Raw genomic sequence first — 14,655 nt, forward strand, 5'->3', positions numbered from 1 at the left:
TCTCTGGTTTCGTTTTTGATGTTACTTTGTTGGGTCTTCTCTCTTTGTTTTAACTGTTCATCAATCTTATTTATTCCTTTCAAAGAACTAGCTCTTGGTTTCACTGATTTTTTGTATTGTTTTTTTAGTCTCTATGTCATTTATTTCTGCTCTGATGTTTATTATTTCCTTCCTTCTACTTACTCTGGGCTTTTGTTGTTGTTCTCTTTATAGTTCTTTACGTTGTAGGGTTAAATTGTTTATTATTGATTTTCCTTGTTTTTTTGAGGTAGGCCTGTAGTGCTATGAACTTCCCTCTCAGGACTGCTTTTGCTGTGTCCCAGAGATTTTGGGTTGTTGTGTGTTCATTTTCATTTGTTTCCAGGAAGTTTTTGATTTCTTTATTGATCTCATTAGTAACCCATTCATTGTTTAATAACATGCTATTTAGCCTCCATGTGTTTGAATGTTTTTTTGATGTTTTTACTGTAGTTCATTTCTAATTTCGTTCCACTGTGATCTGAGAAGATATTAGATATGATTTCAATCTTCTTCAACTTATAGAGACTTGTTTTGTGTCCTAACATGTGGTCTGTCTTTGTGAATGACCCATGTGCACTTGAGAAGACTGTATATTCTGCAGCTTTGGGGTAAAATATTCTATAAATGTCAGTAAAATCCATCTGATCCAGTGTGTCCTTTAGGGTCACTGTTTCCTTGTTAATTTTTTGTCTGGAAGATCTATCCAATGAAATCAGCGGGGTGTTAAAGTCCCCTACTATGACTGTATTGTTGGCAATCTCTCCCTTAAAGTCCTCTAGAAGTTTTTTTTCTATATTTAGGTGCTCCTATATTGGGTACATATATGTTTACCAGGGTTATATCCTCTTGTCGCATCCATCCCTTTAGTGTTATGTGATGACCTTTGTTGTCTCTTGAAATGGCCTTCATTTTGAAGTCTATTTTGTCAGATATGAATATTACAACCCCAGCTTTTTTTTTCTTTTCCATTTGCATGGAACATTTTTTTCCATCCCTTCACTCTCATCCTGTGTGAGTCTTTTGTTCTGAGGTGGGTCTCTTGTAAATAGCATATACTTGGGTCATCTTTTCATATACATTTAGCTATTCTATGCCTTTTGATTGGAGCATTTAATCCATTTACATTTAGGGTTATTATTAATAGGTACTTCTTTATTGCCATTTTAATTCTGTATGCCTAGCTTTCTCTCTCTCTCTTTCTCCTCATTACAGTAGTCCCTTTAGCATTTCTTATAATGTTGGCTTGGTGGTTATGAACTCCTTTAGCCTTTTGTTGTCTGGGAACCTCATTATTTCACCATCTATTTTGAATGATAGCCTTGCTGGTTATAGTAATCTTGGTTTCAGATTCTTGGTTTCCATTACCTTGAGTACTTAATCCCATTCCCTTCTGGCCTGTAAAGTTTCTGATGAGAAACCATGTGTCAGCCTTTTGGGAGCTCCTTTGTAGGCAACAGTTTGCTTTTCTCTTGCTGCCTTTAAGAGTCTCTGTCTTTAATTTTTCGCAATGTAATTATGATATGTTTGTGCATGGGCCTGTTTGGGTTCTTCTTGCTTGTGGACTCTGTATGCCTCCTGAATTTGTGTGTCTTTTTCTTTCACCAGGTTAGGGAAGTTTTTTGCTATTATTTCTTCAAACACATTCTCTATACCTTTCTCCTTTTCTGCCTCTTCTGGCATGCCTGCTATGCGAATATTGTTAACGTTTCCTGTTGTACCATAGCTCCCTTAAGCTGTGGTCCTGTTTTTTAAGTTGTTTTTTTCTTTTTGGTTCTCTGATTGAGTGATTTTTTTCAACCCTGTCTTCTAATTCACTGATCCAATCTGCAGCTTCCCCTAATCTGCTGTGTATTCCTTCCGATGTGTTCTTTATTTGTACTATGTCATTCTTTATTTCTGTTTTCATAGTTATATCTTTTCTCATGCTGTTGAGCATCTTTACCATCATTATTCTGAACTGTGTATCAGATAAATTTCTTACCTCCATTTGATTTATCTTTTCTTCTGTAGAATTCTCTTATTCTTTCATTTGGGGTTTGTTTCTTTGTCTCCTCATTTTGGGTGCCAGTCTCTATGCAGTCTCCACTTTCTGTCCTTGGTTATCAGGGTTCTCTCCAGCAGGTCTTCAGTTAACTATTCAGGAAGTTTTTCTGTATTATAGTTATAATTCCAGTTTGGTCCTGGGAGCGTGTCCTTGCGGCATCTACTTACTCTGCCGCCATTTTTCAAAATTGTGTTTCTATCTGTTGTTGTTTTTTTAATTGATTTTCAGGTTCCAGATAATGTGTCCTCCTTTTGCAAGTCTCTTTCCTGTTGCCTCCTCAGGGCTGCTATATTGATGAATTTGTTGAGTAAGAATGAGCCTACAGAGAATTTTTATAAGAGTGTATTTGAGCCCAACAAATGACATGTTGGGAAACAAGATCTCAAATGCTCCGTGATGGTTACTTCCTTAGAGTAACATTGTAATATAGCTTTTTAAACGAGATAAGAAGAATGTGATTTTTATTTAACCTTTTGAGTTTATTTAATGATCTTTTTATCATAAAATTGATTCTCATAGAAAACATTGAGATTATAAAAAAAACAATAACAAACAAACAGAAAACAAAACACGTGAAAATTCCACCAAAACCTTGTATTCTAAATTGGCTGAAATATTTTACAGATATGTAAGAATGATATTGTGGGTGTTAAGCCAACTCCCCAAACCAATCTGATTTATGTAGGCATTTTCGTTTTCCTGCTTACTTTTATGTTAGCTATTCAGCACACTATACATGACCATGTAATTCTCTTCCTACATTCGAAGAATTGTTTCACTAGCCTAAAAAGAATTCCCTTAACAACTCAATCTAGTCAATTAATTGTCTCCTTTTTATGTCTTATTTTGTACTTTTCTGATAATTGGCTGCTCTTTGAATGTGACCAGATATAAAGCATAAATGTTTACAGTAAAATCTTGAAATTATATGATGGTTCTTCACATCATAAATTTGTTGTTTGTCCTCTGGTGGTGGTTGACTGTATTGTGACAGGCTGGGTGATCTGTGTCATAGGGGATTGCTCTCCACTATGTCACCACATGGCTTCTTGCCAGACTTCTTGTCCGTAGTGCCTGCCTAATGTGTGAGGGTATTTGTTAGTGGCTGAGTAACCCAGAGTGAAACCAAGTCATCGATTTTATCAGAATTTCATCCCTCACTTCACATTTCTCCTTACAGAAAATGAAAATTCTGCAAGATTCTTTTTTATGTTATTGTTAATCCTCACCCAGAGATATTTTTTCCATTGATTTGTAGAGAGAGTGAACGGAAGAGGAGAGACAGAGAGAGAGAAACATCAATGTGAGAGACACATAGGTTGGTTGCTTCCCGCACACACCCCAATGGGCCGGGGATTGAGCCTGCAACCGAGTTATGAGAATAAATCCCGTGACCCTTTAGTCTGAAGTCCAACGCTCTAACCAGTGAGCCAAACCAGCTAGGACTCTGCAAGATTATTTTATTTATTTTTTTAAATATATTTTACTGATTTCAGAGAGGAAAGGAGAGGGAGAGAGATAGAAGCATCAATGATGAGAGAGAATAATTGATTGGCTGCATTCTGCACACCCTTCCCCCCAATGGGGATCGAGCCTGCAATCTGGGCATATGCCCTCACCGGAAATTGAACCATGACCTCCTGGTTCATAGGTCGACACTCAACCACTGAGCCACGCCAGCCGGGCGTCTGCAAGATTCTTTTAAGTAGAAGCAATACACTTCCTGATAGGGACAATAAGTATAGGAGCACACAAAAAGCTTTTAGTTTTTTTTCTATCCATTAAAGTGTAAATGAACATATTAGGGCTCCAGCATATATTATTAAAATGATAAATTTTATTAAAGACAAATACATTTATGTAAATTTCTTGAAAACTCAGCTATTCAAAAGTTCTCCCCTTTTTTTTTTTTAAATCCTCACTAGAAGATATTTTTCCATTGCTTTTCAGAGAGTGGAAGGGGGAGAGGAAGGAAGGGAAAGAGAGAGAGACAGAGATAGAGACATCGATGTGAGAGAGACACATCAACTGGTTGCCTCCTGCATGCGCCCCATTGGGGCAGGAAGTGAACCTGAAACCCAGGTATATGCCCTTGACCGGGAATTGAACCCGCAACCCCGAGCCATACCAGTCAGGGCAAAAGTTCTCCCTTTTTATGTTCAGTAAAACGTGCCTCTCAGGATCATAGTCTATTCTCAAATACACTTGGTTATTGAGTCTGTTTTCATGTCATAGGAAAGTTTGTTTTTACTTATTGTTGTGTACAGTATGTGAACGTTGGAAAATTTTATGGGTTAAAAAAAGTTATTTTTAAGTATATTTTTAAAAAATTATGATGGTTTACTTTATCAAATTTTACAGATCAGCTCTCTGTACTCACATCACTGTATTAGCAAAGAGAAGTTCCATAATGATGCCTATGTGGAGCACTTGTTTAAAAAGTGCTCCTTTCTACTTGACATAGGGCTCTTATTGGACCTTTAGGTTTTAGTTCAGATGCGATAACTTTTCATTTGCCTTAAAGCCCTTCTTGTTTGCCAATAAATCCCAACAAGGTACTCAAGGCTGTCAGTAGCTGGTCACATTCAAGCACATATTCATTAGTACTTGCTGATACTAAGTTATGTTTTGGGGGGGTTTTCCGTTTCTTAGAGGTTTTTTTTTTTTTCTTTTAGAACTAATGGGCATTGCTTTGCCATCATAGAAGAAGATGACCAGGGAGAAACCACATTAGCTTCAGGATGTATGAAATATGAAGGATCTGATTTTCAGTGCAAGGTAAGATCTCATTTGGGGCCCGTGAAATAAAGAAGGGAGGGGCCCATAGAAAGTACCAACTCCCTCTGAGAGGTGCCGTCTGCACAGTGCTTTATGTTCTTCAAGCAGATATATTTGGGAAGCTTAGCTCTTGCTGCAAGTGACATGATTGTGGTAATTGAGGTTCCCAAGAACTTAAAAAAAGTTAAATCATCCTCTTTTTAAATGAGGCTGCAAAAAATGACACTGTCACACTTATTTGTGGATTGAAAAATTGAAAAGACTGTAAGGTGATGGGCACTAACCTTTGTATCGCTCTGAGACAACTTAGAAGCGGTAAGTCCTAGTGAGGAGATCTCACTGGAGTATTTTAACAGCAGCAGCGAGGGGGCCAATTAATGATTCTCTCTCATCGTTGATGTTTCTATCTCTTTCTCCCTCTTCCTTCCTCTCCAAAATCAATAAAAATATATTTTAAAAATAAAAATAAAAACCATTTTACAGTCTTCACTACTATAAACTATTTCAGCACAAATTCTAATTTTTAACGATTTTTTTTTTGGCACATAAAATGTTCAGGTGCTTTTCACTCACTGAATTAGAAGTTATATTTTAATGAATATTTAATATTTTTCGTTCTCAACTTAGTATATCAAATTATTTCTAATTTATCATTATTCTTCCTCTAGGATTCACCAAAAGCCCAGCTTCGCCGGACAATAGAATGTTGTCGGACCAATTTATGTAACCAGTATTTACAACCTACACTGCCCCCTGTTGTTATAGGTAAGTTAGTAAAGAAAAGCAGGATTACAATTTTCAGTAAAATATTTTCTCTGCTTTTAACAATATGCAAATTTTCTAGAATTTAACACTACAAGTGATTTTTTCTTTTAATAAGATGTGAGAAAAAGACAATGTGTTTATTCATTGTTTGCTTTCACTGGCAGGTCCGTTTCTGGATGGCAGCATTCGGTGGCTGGTGGTGCTCATTTCTATGGCTATCTGCATAATTGCTATGATCATCTTCTCCAGCTGCTTTTGTTACAAGTAAGATGATAATTATTTTGATGCAAAATATTTTGTTGAATAGTAGGTATAAATAGTTGTTCTTAAAGCCAGTGGGCAGAAATCGTCAATTGCTAACTGTAATTTAGAAGCCATTCCTTGTCTTCTCTGTTTGTCTCCTTAAATTAACTGTATTATACTTTTCTTTTTTGTCGTTGTTAATCCTTACCAGAGGGCTTTCCAGAGAGAGTGGAAGGGAGAGAGGAGAGACAAAGAGAGAGAAACATCAATGTGAGAGAATCTCATCGATTGGTTGCCTCCAGCACACACTCCGAATGAGGCCAGAGATCGAGCCCACAACCAAGGTAGGTGCCCTTGACCTGAATTGAACCCGAGACCCTCAGTCCACGGGCCAGTGCTGTATCCACTGAGCCAGAGCACTTTTTTTAAGGTAAAAGAGGATCTCACTACCAATCATTTAATTAGACATAACTTTATACTTGTTATGTTCATGAGTAGTTATGATTTTCTTATTTATGGAATATTCAACTTTCTTATATCTGAATGTTTAAACCCAGTTCCACGAAACCAGTGATATTATTATTCTTTAGTTATTTGGTGCTTAAGAATTGTTTTACTCAGTCATGATTTCAAAAGAAGTTGCTAAAAGAGAAGAGTAATAACAGGAAGGCATGAACTTCAAAAATGAAACATTATCTTACTGACATATAAATTCAGAGGGATTAGTGGAACAGGTTATTAAACCCATAAATAGATACAAGTATATAAGGAAATTTAGTATAAAGGCAACATTTCGGATCGTTAAGGAAAAGATGGATTAATAAGTAGACTTGGGAGTAGGTAGCTATGTTGGGGGGAAAGTGAAGTTGAATCATTTCCCTACATGGAAATAAATTTTAATTAGATTGGAGCTAGATATATACAAATGAAATGATTAAAGTAAGAGGACAAACCATGGAGGAATTTTAAAAAATAATCTCAGAGGTTGAAGACCTTTGTGAGTCTGACACAAAATGAAGAAACAAACAATAAAATCCTTAGGCCATGGCAGGGGAGCTCAGTTGGTTAGAGCATCGTCCAGTCTCAATACACCAAGGTTGGGGGCACATACAAAAATCAACCAATGAATGCATAAATAAGTGGAACAACAAATCGATGTCTCTCTCTCTCTCCCTCCCTCTCTCCCCCTTCCTTCCCCTTCCACTCTCTGTAATATCAGTAAATTAAAAAAAAATTTAAGACCTTAAAATTAAAAAAGAAAATATTGATGGTGTCAACTACCCAAAAATAAAACTTTATTATGTGGCAGAAATCACCATAAACGATCAGAAGACGACTATCAGTGAAAAACATTGGCAGCTCATATTTCAAAGAATGGATTTCTCAGATATAAAGAACTTCTATAAGTCAGAAAGAAAAAACATCTAGCAAGTCCTTGGGAAAATAGGCCACAAAGATGAACATATGATTTATCCAAAAAGAAATACATGTGGCTCTTAAAATTAAAAGATGACTGAAGAATGCCCATAATATGAAAAATATAAATTAAAATCATACTGAGATTGTTTTTCACCTATTATACTGGCAAGGATTTAAACGTTTGCTAGTCGGTCTTTGAGATAAGAGGCAGCTTGGGCCTACTACTTATTTACTTTTGCTCCCCCGACCCAACAGCAATAGCTTTTAACTTCTTTGTCCAACTAGTACAAGGAGCACGGGAAGTAACAGCAAAATCTTTGGGACCTATGAAACATGTGGATGAATAGTGACTGCAGACATAAAATATTGTAATCCCAGGCTAGAAATTGATAGCCAGGAAGCAGCCAGTTTATACTATAGAATTCCCCAAGAAGCTCAGGAATTGGTAGTCCCAATTACCTGGAAGTGAAGCAGAGTGGCAGTAAAACCAAGAAAATTACTTAAAAGTTATTTTAGAAAGTCAGAGGCTGTGTTGGCTATCCAATACTGCATGAAGAAATCACTCCTAGCCCTAGCTGATTTGGCTCAGTAGATAGAGCATCAAACCATGGACTGAAGAGTCCTGGGTTCATTTCTGGTTAAGGCATACATATACCTCCGTTGCAGACTCATTCCCGGCCCTGGTTGGGGTGTGTGCAGGAGGCAACCAATGGATGTCTCTCACATCGATGTTTTTCTGTCTGTCTGTCTCTCAGTCTCCCCCCCTCCCTTCCACTCTCTAAGAATCAATGGGAAAATATCCTCCCGTGAGGATCAACAACAAAAGCAATCACTCCTAAACTTGTTGGCTCAAAACAGCAGTTATTATCCCTCACTGTTTCTGTGGGTCAGGAATTGAGTGACTTATCTGGTTGGTTCAGGATCCCACCTGAAGGCTGGGCTGGAACTGGTAGAGCACCTCCCAAGGTAGCTCACCTCCAAGGCACAGAAGTTGGCAGGCGACCTTGTTCCTCTCTGGGAGCCTCTGCACAGAACTGCATGAGTCCTCGCAGCTGCCTCAGAGGCCTGCCTCCCTGCAGAGGGAGTGACCCGAGACCATGGAGGAAGGCAGTGCTGTTCATGATACAGACCAGCGATTTTCCACGGGGCACCGCAAGAATGTTTAAAACGCAGTACCTGACCATTTAGTCAGGCAAGGACCTCTTTTCTCTTAAGTTGTCAAATTGGAAATTGACAGCAGCCAACACAACAATAGCCATTTGGTGTGAATGAATCAGACTTATTGTTCCGAGCCAGCTCAGCCAAGGGTTCGAAAGCCTGAGTGAGGGTGGCAAATGGATGAAGAAATGACAAAGAGAATAAGCTGGGTCTAGGGCAGTGATGGTGAACTTATGACACGCGTGTCAGAGGTGACACGCGAACTCATTTTTTTGGTTGATTTTTCTTTGTTAAATGGCATTTAAATATATAAAATAAATATCAAAAATATGTCTTTGTTTTACTATGGTTGCAAATATAAAAAAATTTCTATATGTGACACGGCACCAGAGTTAAGTTAGGGTTTTTCAAAATGCTGACACGCCGAGCTCAAAAGGTTCGCCATCACTGGTCTAGGTGGATCTTCGTGTGCCTGGCTGAGGCCACAGAGAGAGATCCAGAGGCAAGCTGAGCCTTTATTTTATAGCCAGAGATAAAGATTAACAAGGTAGTGGTCACCATAGTTACAATGTTCTTGTAAGTTTCACTTGTTTTGGCAGCCCATTAGCTTCCCAGATAAGATCTAGGGAGCGTCATAAGGTCAAGCCTAATTATGCTAAGAGGACTGTGCCCACTTAGCTGGGACTTGTTTGTGGCTTTGCTAACAGGTCAGTCAAAGGCTTAACCCTATTGCCACGCCCTACAACTTCTATCAAATTTTTTTTTCATATCAGCAAAAAATGTAACATTTTTTGGTGTGCCACAGAATTTTAGTAATTAGTTTATGCGCCATGAGATGGAAACGGTTGGAAATCGCTGGTCTTGACGCAGAAGTCCATCCTCACTTCTGCCATGTCCTGCTGGTCCCTGGGCTAGGCCTGTGCACTGTGGAGGGAAGTCAGCGTGGCATGCGTCCCGGGTGAGGATCTTCACAGGCCTCAGACATCGAGCTCCCTGCTCCTGTTCTGAATAACTCGAGACTTCCCCTACCATTTCCCCAACAGAAGGCTAGAAGTGTATTCTCCGAAAGAACAAAAGTAAGGTTCTCAAGTGTGGAACCCTGCTATGGAGGGTGAGGTATTATAGTGAAAACACGGAGGTCACGTGAACATTTTGTACTGATTAGTGGGCCCTCAACCCTCCCAGAACCCCATCACCAGGCTTGTTCCCGCAAGACAACAGATGGGAAGATTCTTCTCAGGGAAATCCATGTAGCCCAGGAGAAAACCTAGCCATGAAGTGGCCTGGGCAGGTGACCATCCAGGGAGGCCTGTGGTCAGTGAGGCCCTCACACTAAGCTGCCCCTTGGGCAGTGAAGGACTTTGGTCCCCAAGAAGCAGGGAACAAGCGAGGTGAGTGATGGTTGCCCGGCGTCCGGCATGAGAGCTCTGGCTGTAGGACACAGGAGAAGCCCTAGCAGCCCTGCAGTCTGGATGGAGGGATAGCAGAGAGGTGGGTAGCACAGCTTGGAGCTCACAGCACAGAGCTGGAGAGGAGAGCCTTGCAGAGAGGCTGGAGACCCGCAGAAGGTTCCTGTCAAGTATGCAGCCGAGTCTTCATCAGCGAGTACGGATGAGGACACGATGCAAGGCTGGGCATCGGGTCTGTCCCACCAGCTCTGAGGCTTGAAAACCCACAGTTCCCCAGGCGCTGGTTCGAGTCCTGAGAGGGTCTGGCCTCAGTATTGGGGAGTAAGTAGACCTACACTGAACATGGCTCTGGTCCTACCTCAGAAACAAGACCCCAAAGGATCGGGCCTTTTTCAGATAGCTACGTTCTCAAATGAAGCCCAAGAGCATGTGCACAGTTACAGAAATGGCTAGCACCCAACAAGTAAAACCCAGTATCTGCTACTCAATCAAAGATGGCCAGGCATGCAAAAAGCGGGGAATACAACCTAGAATGAGAGGACATTAGCAGTCAGTACCACTGACTCAAAGTTTAGGATTAGCAGACAAGGGCATTAAAACAGTTATTATAATTACATTTAGAGACATAAAAGATATTTAAAAAGATCCAACTCAAACTTCAGGAAATGAACTCTATTATAGTACCTGAGATGAATTGTATACTGGGTGAGATTAATGGCAATGAGCATGAAGACAACAATAGAAATTAACAAACATTTAAAAAGAACTCCAGCCCTGACCTGTGTGGCTCAGTGGATAGAGCCTTGGCCCACAGACAGAAGGTTCCCGGGATCGATTCCAGTCAAAGGCACGTACCTCAGTCGCAGGCTCGATCCCTGGCCCTGGTCAGGCTATGTGCGGGAGACAACCAATCCATGTGTCTCTCTCACATCGATGTTTCTCTCTGTGTTTGTCCCCCTCCCTTATACTCTCTCTAAAAATCAATGGAAAAATATTATTGGGTGAGGATTAAGAACAACAAAAAAAAAACAACTTAAAAAACTAAGTACTATTGAGCTGTGGCACTTCAAACCGGCATATGTGTGTGTTGTGTGTGTGTGTGTGTGTGTGTGTGCACAACACACACACACACACACACACACACACACACTGTTCCTTTAGGTTCCCTTTATAGTTTTAAACTATTACAGAGAATCTCATGACTGCTCTGTGTGTTTAACTTTTGAATTTTTTTTTAAAATTGTATTTTATTGATTTTTTACAGAGAAGAAGGGAGAGGGATAGAGAGTTAGAAACATCGATGAGAGAGAAACATCGATCAGCTGCCTCCTGCACGCTCCCTACTGGGGATGTGCCCGAAACCAAGGTACATGCCCTTGACCGGAATCGAACCTGGGACCCTTGAGTCCGCAGGCTGACGCTCTATCCACTGAGCCAAATGGGTTAGGGCTAACTTTTGAATTTTATGTACTAGATTTATTTACTTGAAGACCAATTATTGAGTAGAGATTAGTAATTTAATGAATCATTTACATTTAGCTCAATTTTAACAAGACACAAATTTCTATCTATAGCAAGCCATAAAAGATTAAAGTTAAAGAGGGGTATATATTACTACATGTTGATATTACTCGTTTATATATTTCATTAATATTTTCATTTTTTTTTCTGATGACTCTTGTTCCAATCCAGAAAAATTTACAATTCATTCTTCTTGAATCTGACTTACATTCATGATAATATAGTCCTCAAAATCAGTACCTTTTCCAGAACCTCCTCTCTAGCTGTCACCTCCTTTCATTCTGGAGTAGCTCTCATTTCTGTTCCACCTGGCAGCTCTTTGTACTTTCCTCTGACGTGGAATTCTTATCATTTTTTTGTAAGCAATTTCTTTTACCTTAAAAAACTGGGTAGAGCCCATGATCCACACCTAAAGCATTTACTATGTCCACCTAACATTTTCTCATTTGCTTACTTGTTTATAATCATTTGCCTAAAGTCTGCCTTTCCCATTGGACAGGTACCTCAGTGATAGCAGAGGTTAACTTGTTCATTGACAGTGATGATGGCTAGCTGATAAATGACCACTTTTCTGTTTAAGTATTAAGAATGAACTAGTGGCCCTGGCCTGTGTGGCTCATTTGAAGTGATAATAAATACTTGAAGTGGTTGAGTGTCGACCCATGCACCCAGATGTCGCCGGTTCAATTCCCAATCATGGCACATGCCCGGTTGCAGGCTCGATTTCCAATGTGGGGTGTGCAGGAAGCAGCCAGTCAATGATTCTCTCTCATCTTTGATGTTTCTATCTCTCTGCCTCTCCCTTCCTCTCTCAAATCAATAAAAATATATTTTAAAAAATAATAATGAACATGATGAATTGGTGTGTCCTCTATCTTTGGCACACAGTAGAAACTCATTAAGTTTTGCTGATGATCATCAACCTCCCCTTGACCCAGAATGTGTGCTTAGCAGCAGTATCACAGATTAATTTATCAGATACAAAGTCCACTTCCAGCTTTATAATAGGCCCAACATGCTCACTGCCATTAGAGGATATCTCAGTCCCACTCAGTTCAGTATGAAAAATGCATGATTTTGAAACTAAAGTAATTGCAAAAAATATTTCTAAGTAATGTTCCATATAATAAAAAAGATGATAAACATTTATTGTGTACCTAAAAAAGAAGCTGCAAATCAGCTTTAAAGTGATAAAAATTAAGAAAAAAAGACCTTTTTATTCGTGTTCGTTTTTATCATTTTCAGCACCCTCCATTTATTTGTTTAGTTCCAAGTTTTAGGTCCAAGTTTTCATTTGGTGTACTCCTTCTGTCTGAAGAACTTCCTCTTAATTTCTTGCATGTAGGTCTACTGGCCACTGGAATTCCTTATCTTCTGGTTTACATGGTTTCTTTCATAATTCTTATCTTTGGTCCACTGTATGTAATTTTTTTTCATGCTTTCTTCTAAGGTTTTTTCCTTCTCTTTGGTTTTAAACAATTTGACTACAGTATATTAAGGATATGTGTGTTTCTTTTAAGACTCTGGTTACACATATTTTAGATTACTTGATATTATCCCACAGCTCTTTTATTCTGTATTGAGTTTTTCTCATTCTTATTCCTCTTTGGGGTTTTTTTTTTATTTCAGGTAATTCCTGTTCTGTTTTCAAGTTAGCTAGTTTTTATTTTCCTCAACTGTGTCCATTCTCTGATGAGTCTGTCACAGGAATTCTTCATCTTTGACATTATGTTTTATTTCTAGCCATTCCATTTGACTCTATTCATTTCTCTGCTGAAAATTTCCATCTTTTGAAAAGGCTTGTCCCCTTTTTCTGCTAGGCGCTTTGCCATTTTAATTGTGGTTATTTTAAGGAACCTGTTCAACGTGAGTCATCTCAGGCTGGTCCTATTTATTGATGGCCTTGCCTCCTGACAGTGGTCTGCTTTTCCTTGCTTCATAACTTTTGATTGAATGTTGTCCATCATGTTTAGAATAATAGACTGAGATTTAAAATACACACACACCTAAAAACGGGCATGCCTCTTCTCTTGACATGAGTGTTTTGGGTTGTGAGTCAGTTGGTTAAGAGGTGAATAGGCCTTGGGCTTTGTCTAATGTTTGGGCCTGTGCCTTCAGTGCATCACAGGTTTCACACGCTCTTGGGGCAGACGGTCTGATGTTATGTTCTGCTTGGGGCCGGGGTTTGGGTGCAGGGGCTTTTCTCTGTTTCTGCTAACCCACTCTGCCTTTGCTGCACACCTGCCCACAGCAAGGCTCTCTCTCATCCTTTAGCTCTCTCTCAGAGTCGCCTGCTGTTCCTCATGGTGTGGGGCACGGGTGGAAAGGGGCGGAGGGAATGCCTGGTCCTCAGGGCAGGCTTCTGTGTTGCTAGACCTTAAGGAGATGTTCTTAGAGTTCTGACCTTTCCTCAGCATCAGTGGCTCTTTGTCTGGTGGGAGCAGGGAAATGTATCCTACACATTTCCTAGAGGCAGCAGGGTTTGCTTCTACTCTTTCCCAAAATTAGTGGATCTTGGCCTGTGTCCTAAAGGTGGAGTGGGGGGAGGGTTTGCAGGAAAGCAAAAAATAACCGTGGTATACAGTGAGATCCATGTGTGGACAGAGTTTACCTAGTCCTCGGTATGGAGACATTGAATGCTGACCTGAACAAGTACTGTGCTTATGACCATTTTGGGGAGGATCTAAGGATAAAAGTGTTTCTGTTTGTGGAAGGGCTGGGGGTATTAAATGTTGAGTTAAATCCTCATCTTCTTCAGTTTGAAGTCATTAGTTAAAGCCTAAGACTGAAAAACTGAAAATGTCAGCATAAGCATGTTATTTAGAAACTAGTGGCCTGGTGCACGAAATTCGTGCACATTAAAAGGGAATTAATTAGAGGAAATATTTTAATATTGCTATTTGCCCTTTCTCTATAATAGAAGTGTCAGAGATAAAAGAAAATTAATAAAATGTATATGAAAATCTCCCTCCTGTTAGAGTCTGGAGCTCACCACAGGACCTAGAGTCAAGTCCCCGCCCACCACCTGCATGAGCTTCGAAAACACAGGAGACCCAGACCTGGCCGGCCCCACCCCAGTCAAGCCACTCCAGGCAGGGAGCGTAGTCTCAGGTCCCCCAGCCCAGCACCAGGTGGGGGGCACAGCCTCAGGTCCCTCAACCCAGCACCGGGTGGGAGGCACAGCCTCAGGTCCCCCGTCAAGCCCCGCTGGGCAGGGGGCGCAGCCTGAGGTTCCTCAACCCAGCACCGGGTGGGGGGCACAGCCTGAGGTCTCCCGGCCCTGCCTGGTGCTGGGGC

General features: G+C 40.1%; 1 protein-coding gene across 3 annotated transcripts in view; it reads left to right on the forward strand.

The window, feature by feature from the left end:
• BMPR1A (bone morphogenetic protein receptor, type IA) overlaps positions 1-14,655 on the forward strand; it is a 93,830-nt gene that overhangs the window by 56,995 nt on the left and 22,180 nt on the right. For all 3 annotated transcript variants that reach the window (XM_005871129.2, XM_014543643.1, XM_014543642.1), the window contains 3 exons: positions 4,741-4,843; positions 5,512-5,608; positions 5,773-5,872. In XM_005871129.2, coding sequence (XP_005871191.1) covers positions 4,741-4,843; positions 5,512-5,608; positions 5,773-5,872 — 300 coding nt within the window. The remainder of the gene's footprint in view (positions 1-4,740; positions 4,844-5,511; positions 5,609-5,772; positions 5,873-14,655) is intronic.

The sequence above is a fragment of the Myotis brandtii genome, unplaced genomic scaffold, assembly GCF_000412655.1.
Source record: "Myotis brandtii unplaced genomic scaffold, ASM41265v1 scaffold33, whole genome shotgun sequence".
Taxonomy (NCBI): Eukaryota; Metazoa; Chordata; class Mammalia; order Chiroptera; family Vespertilionidae; genus Myotis; species Myotis brandtii.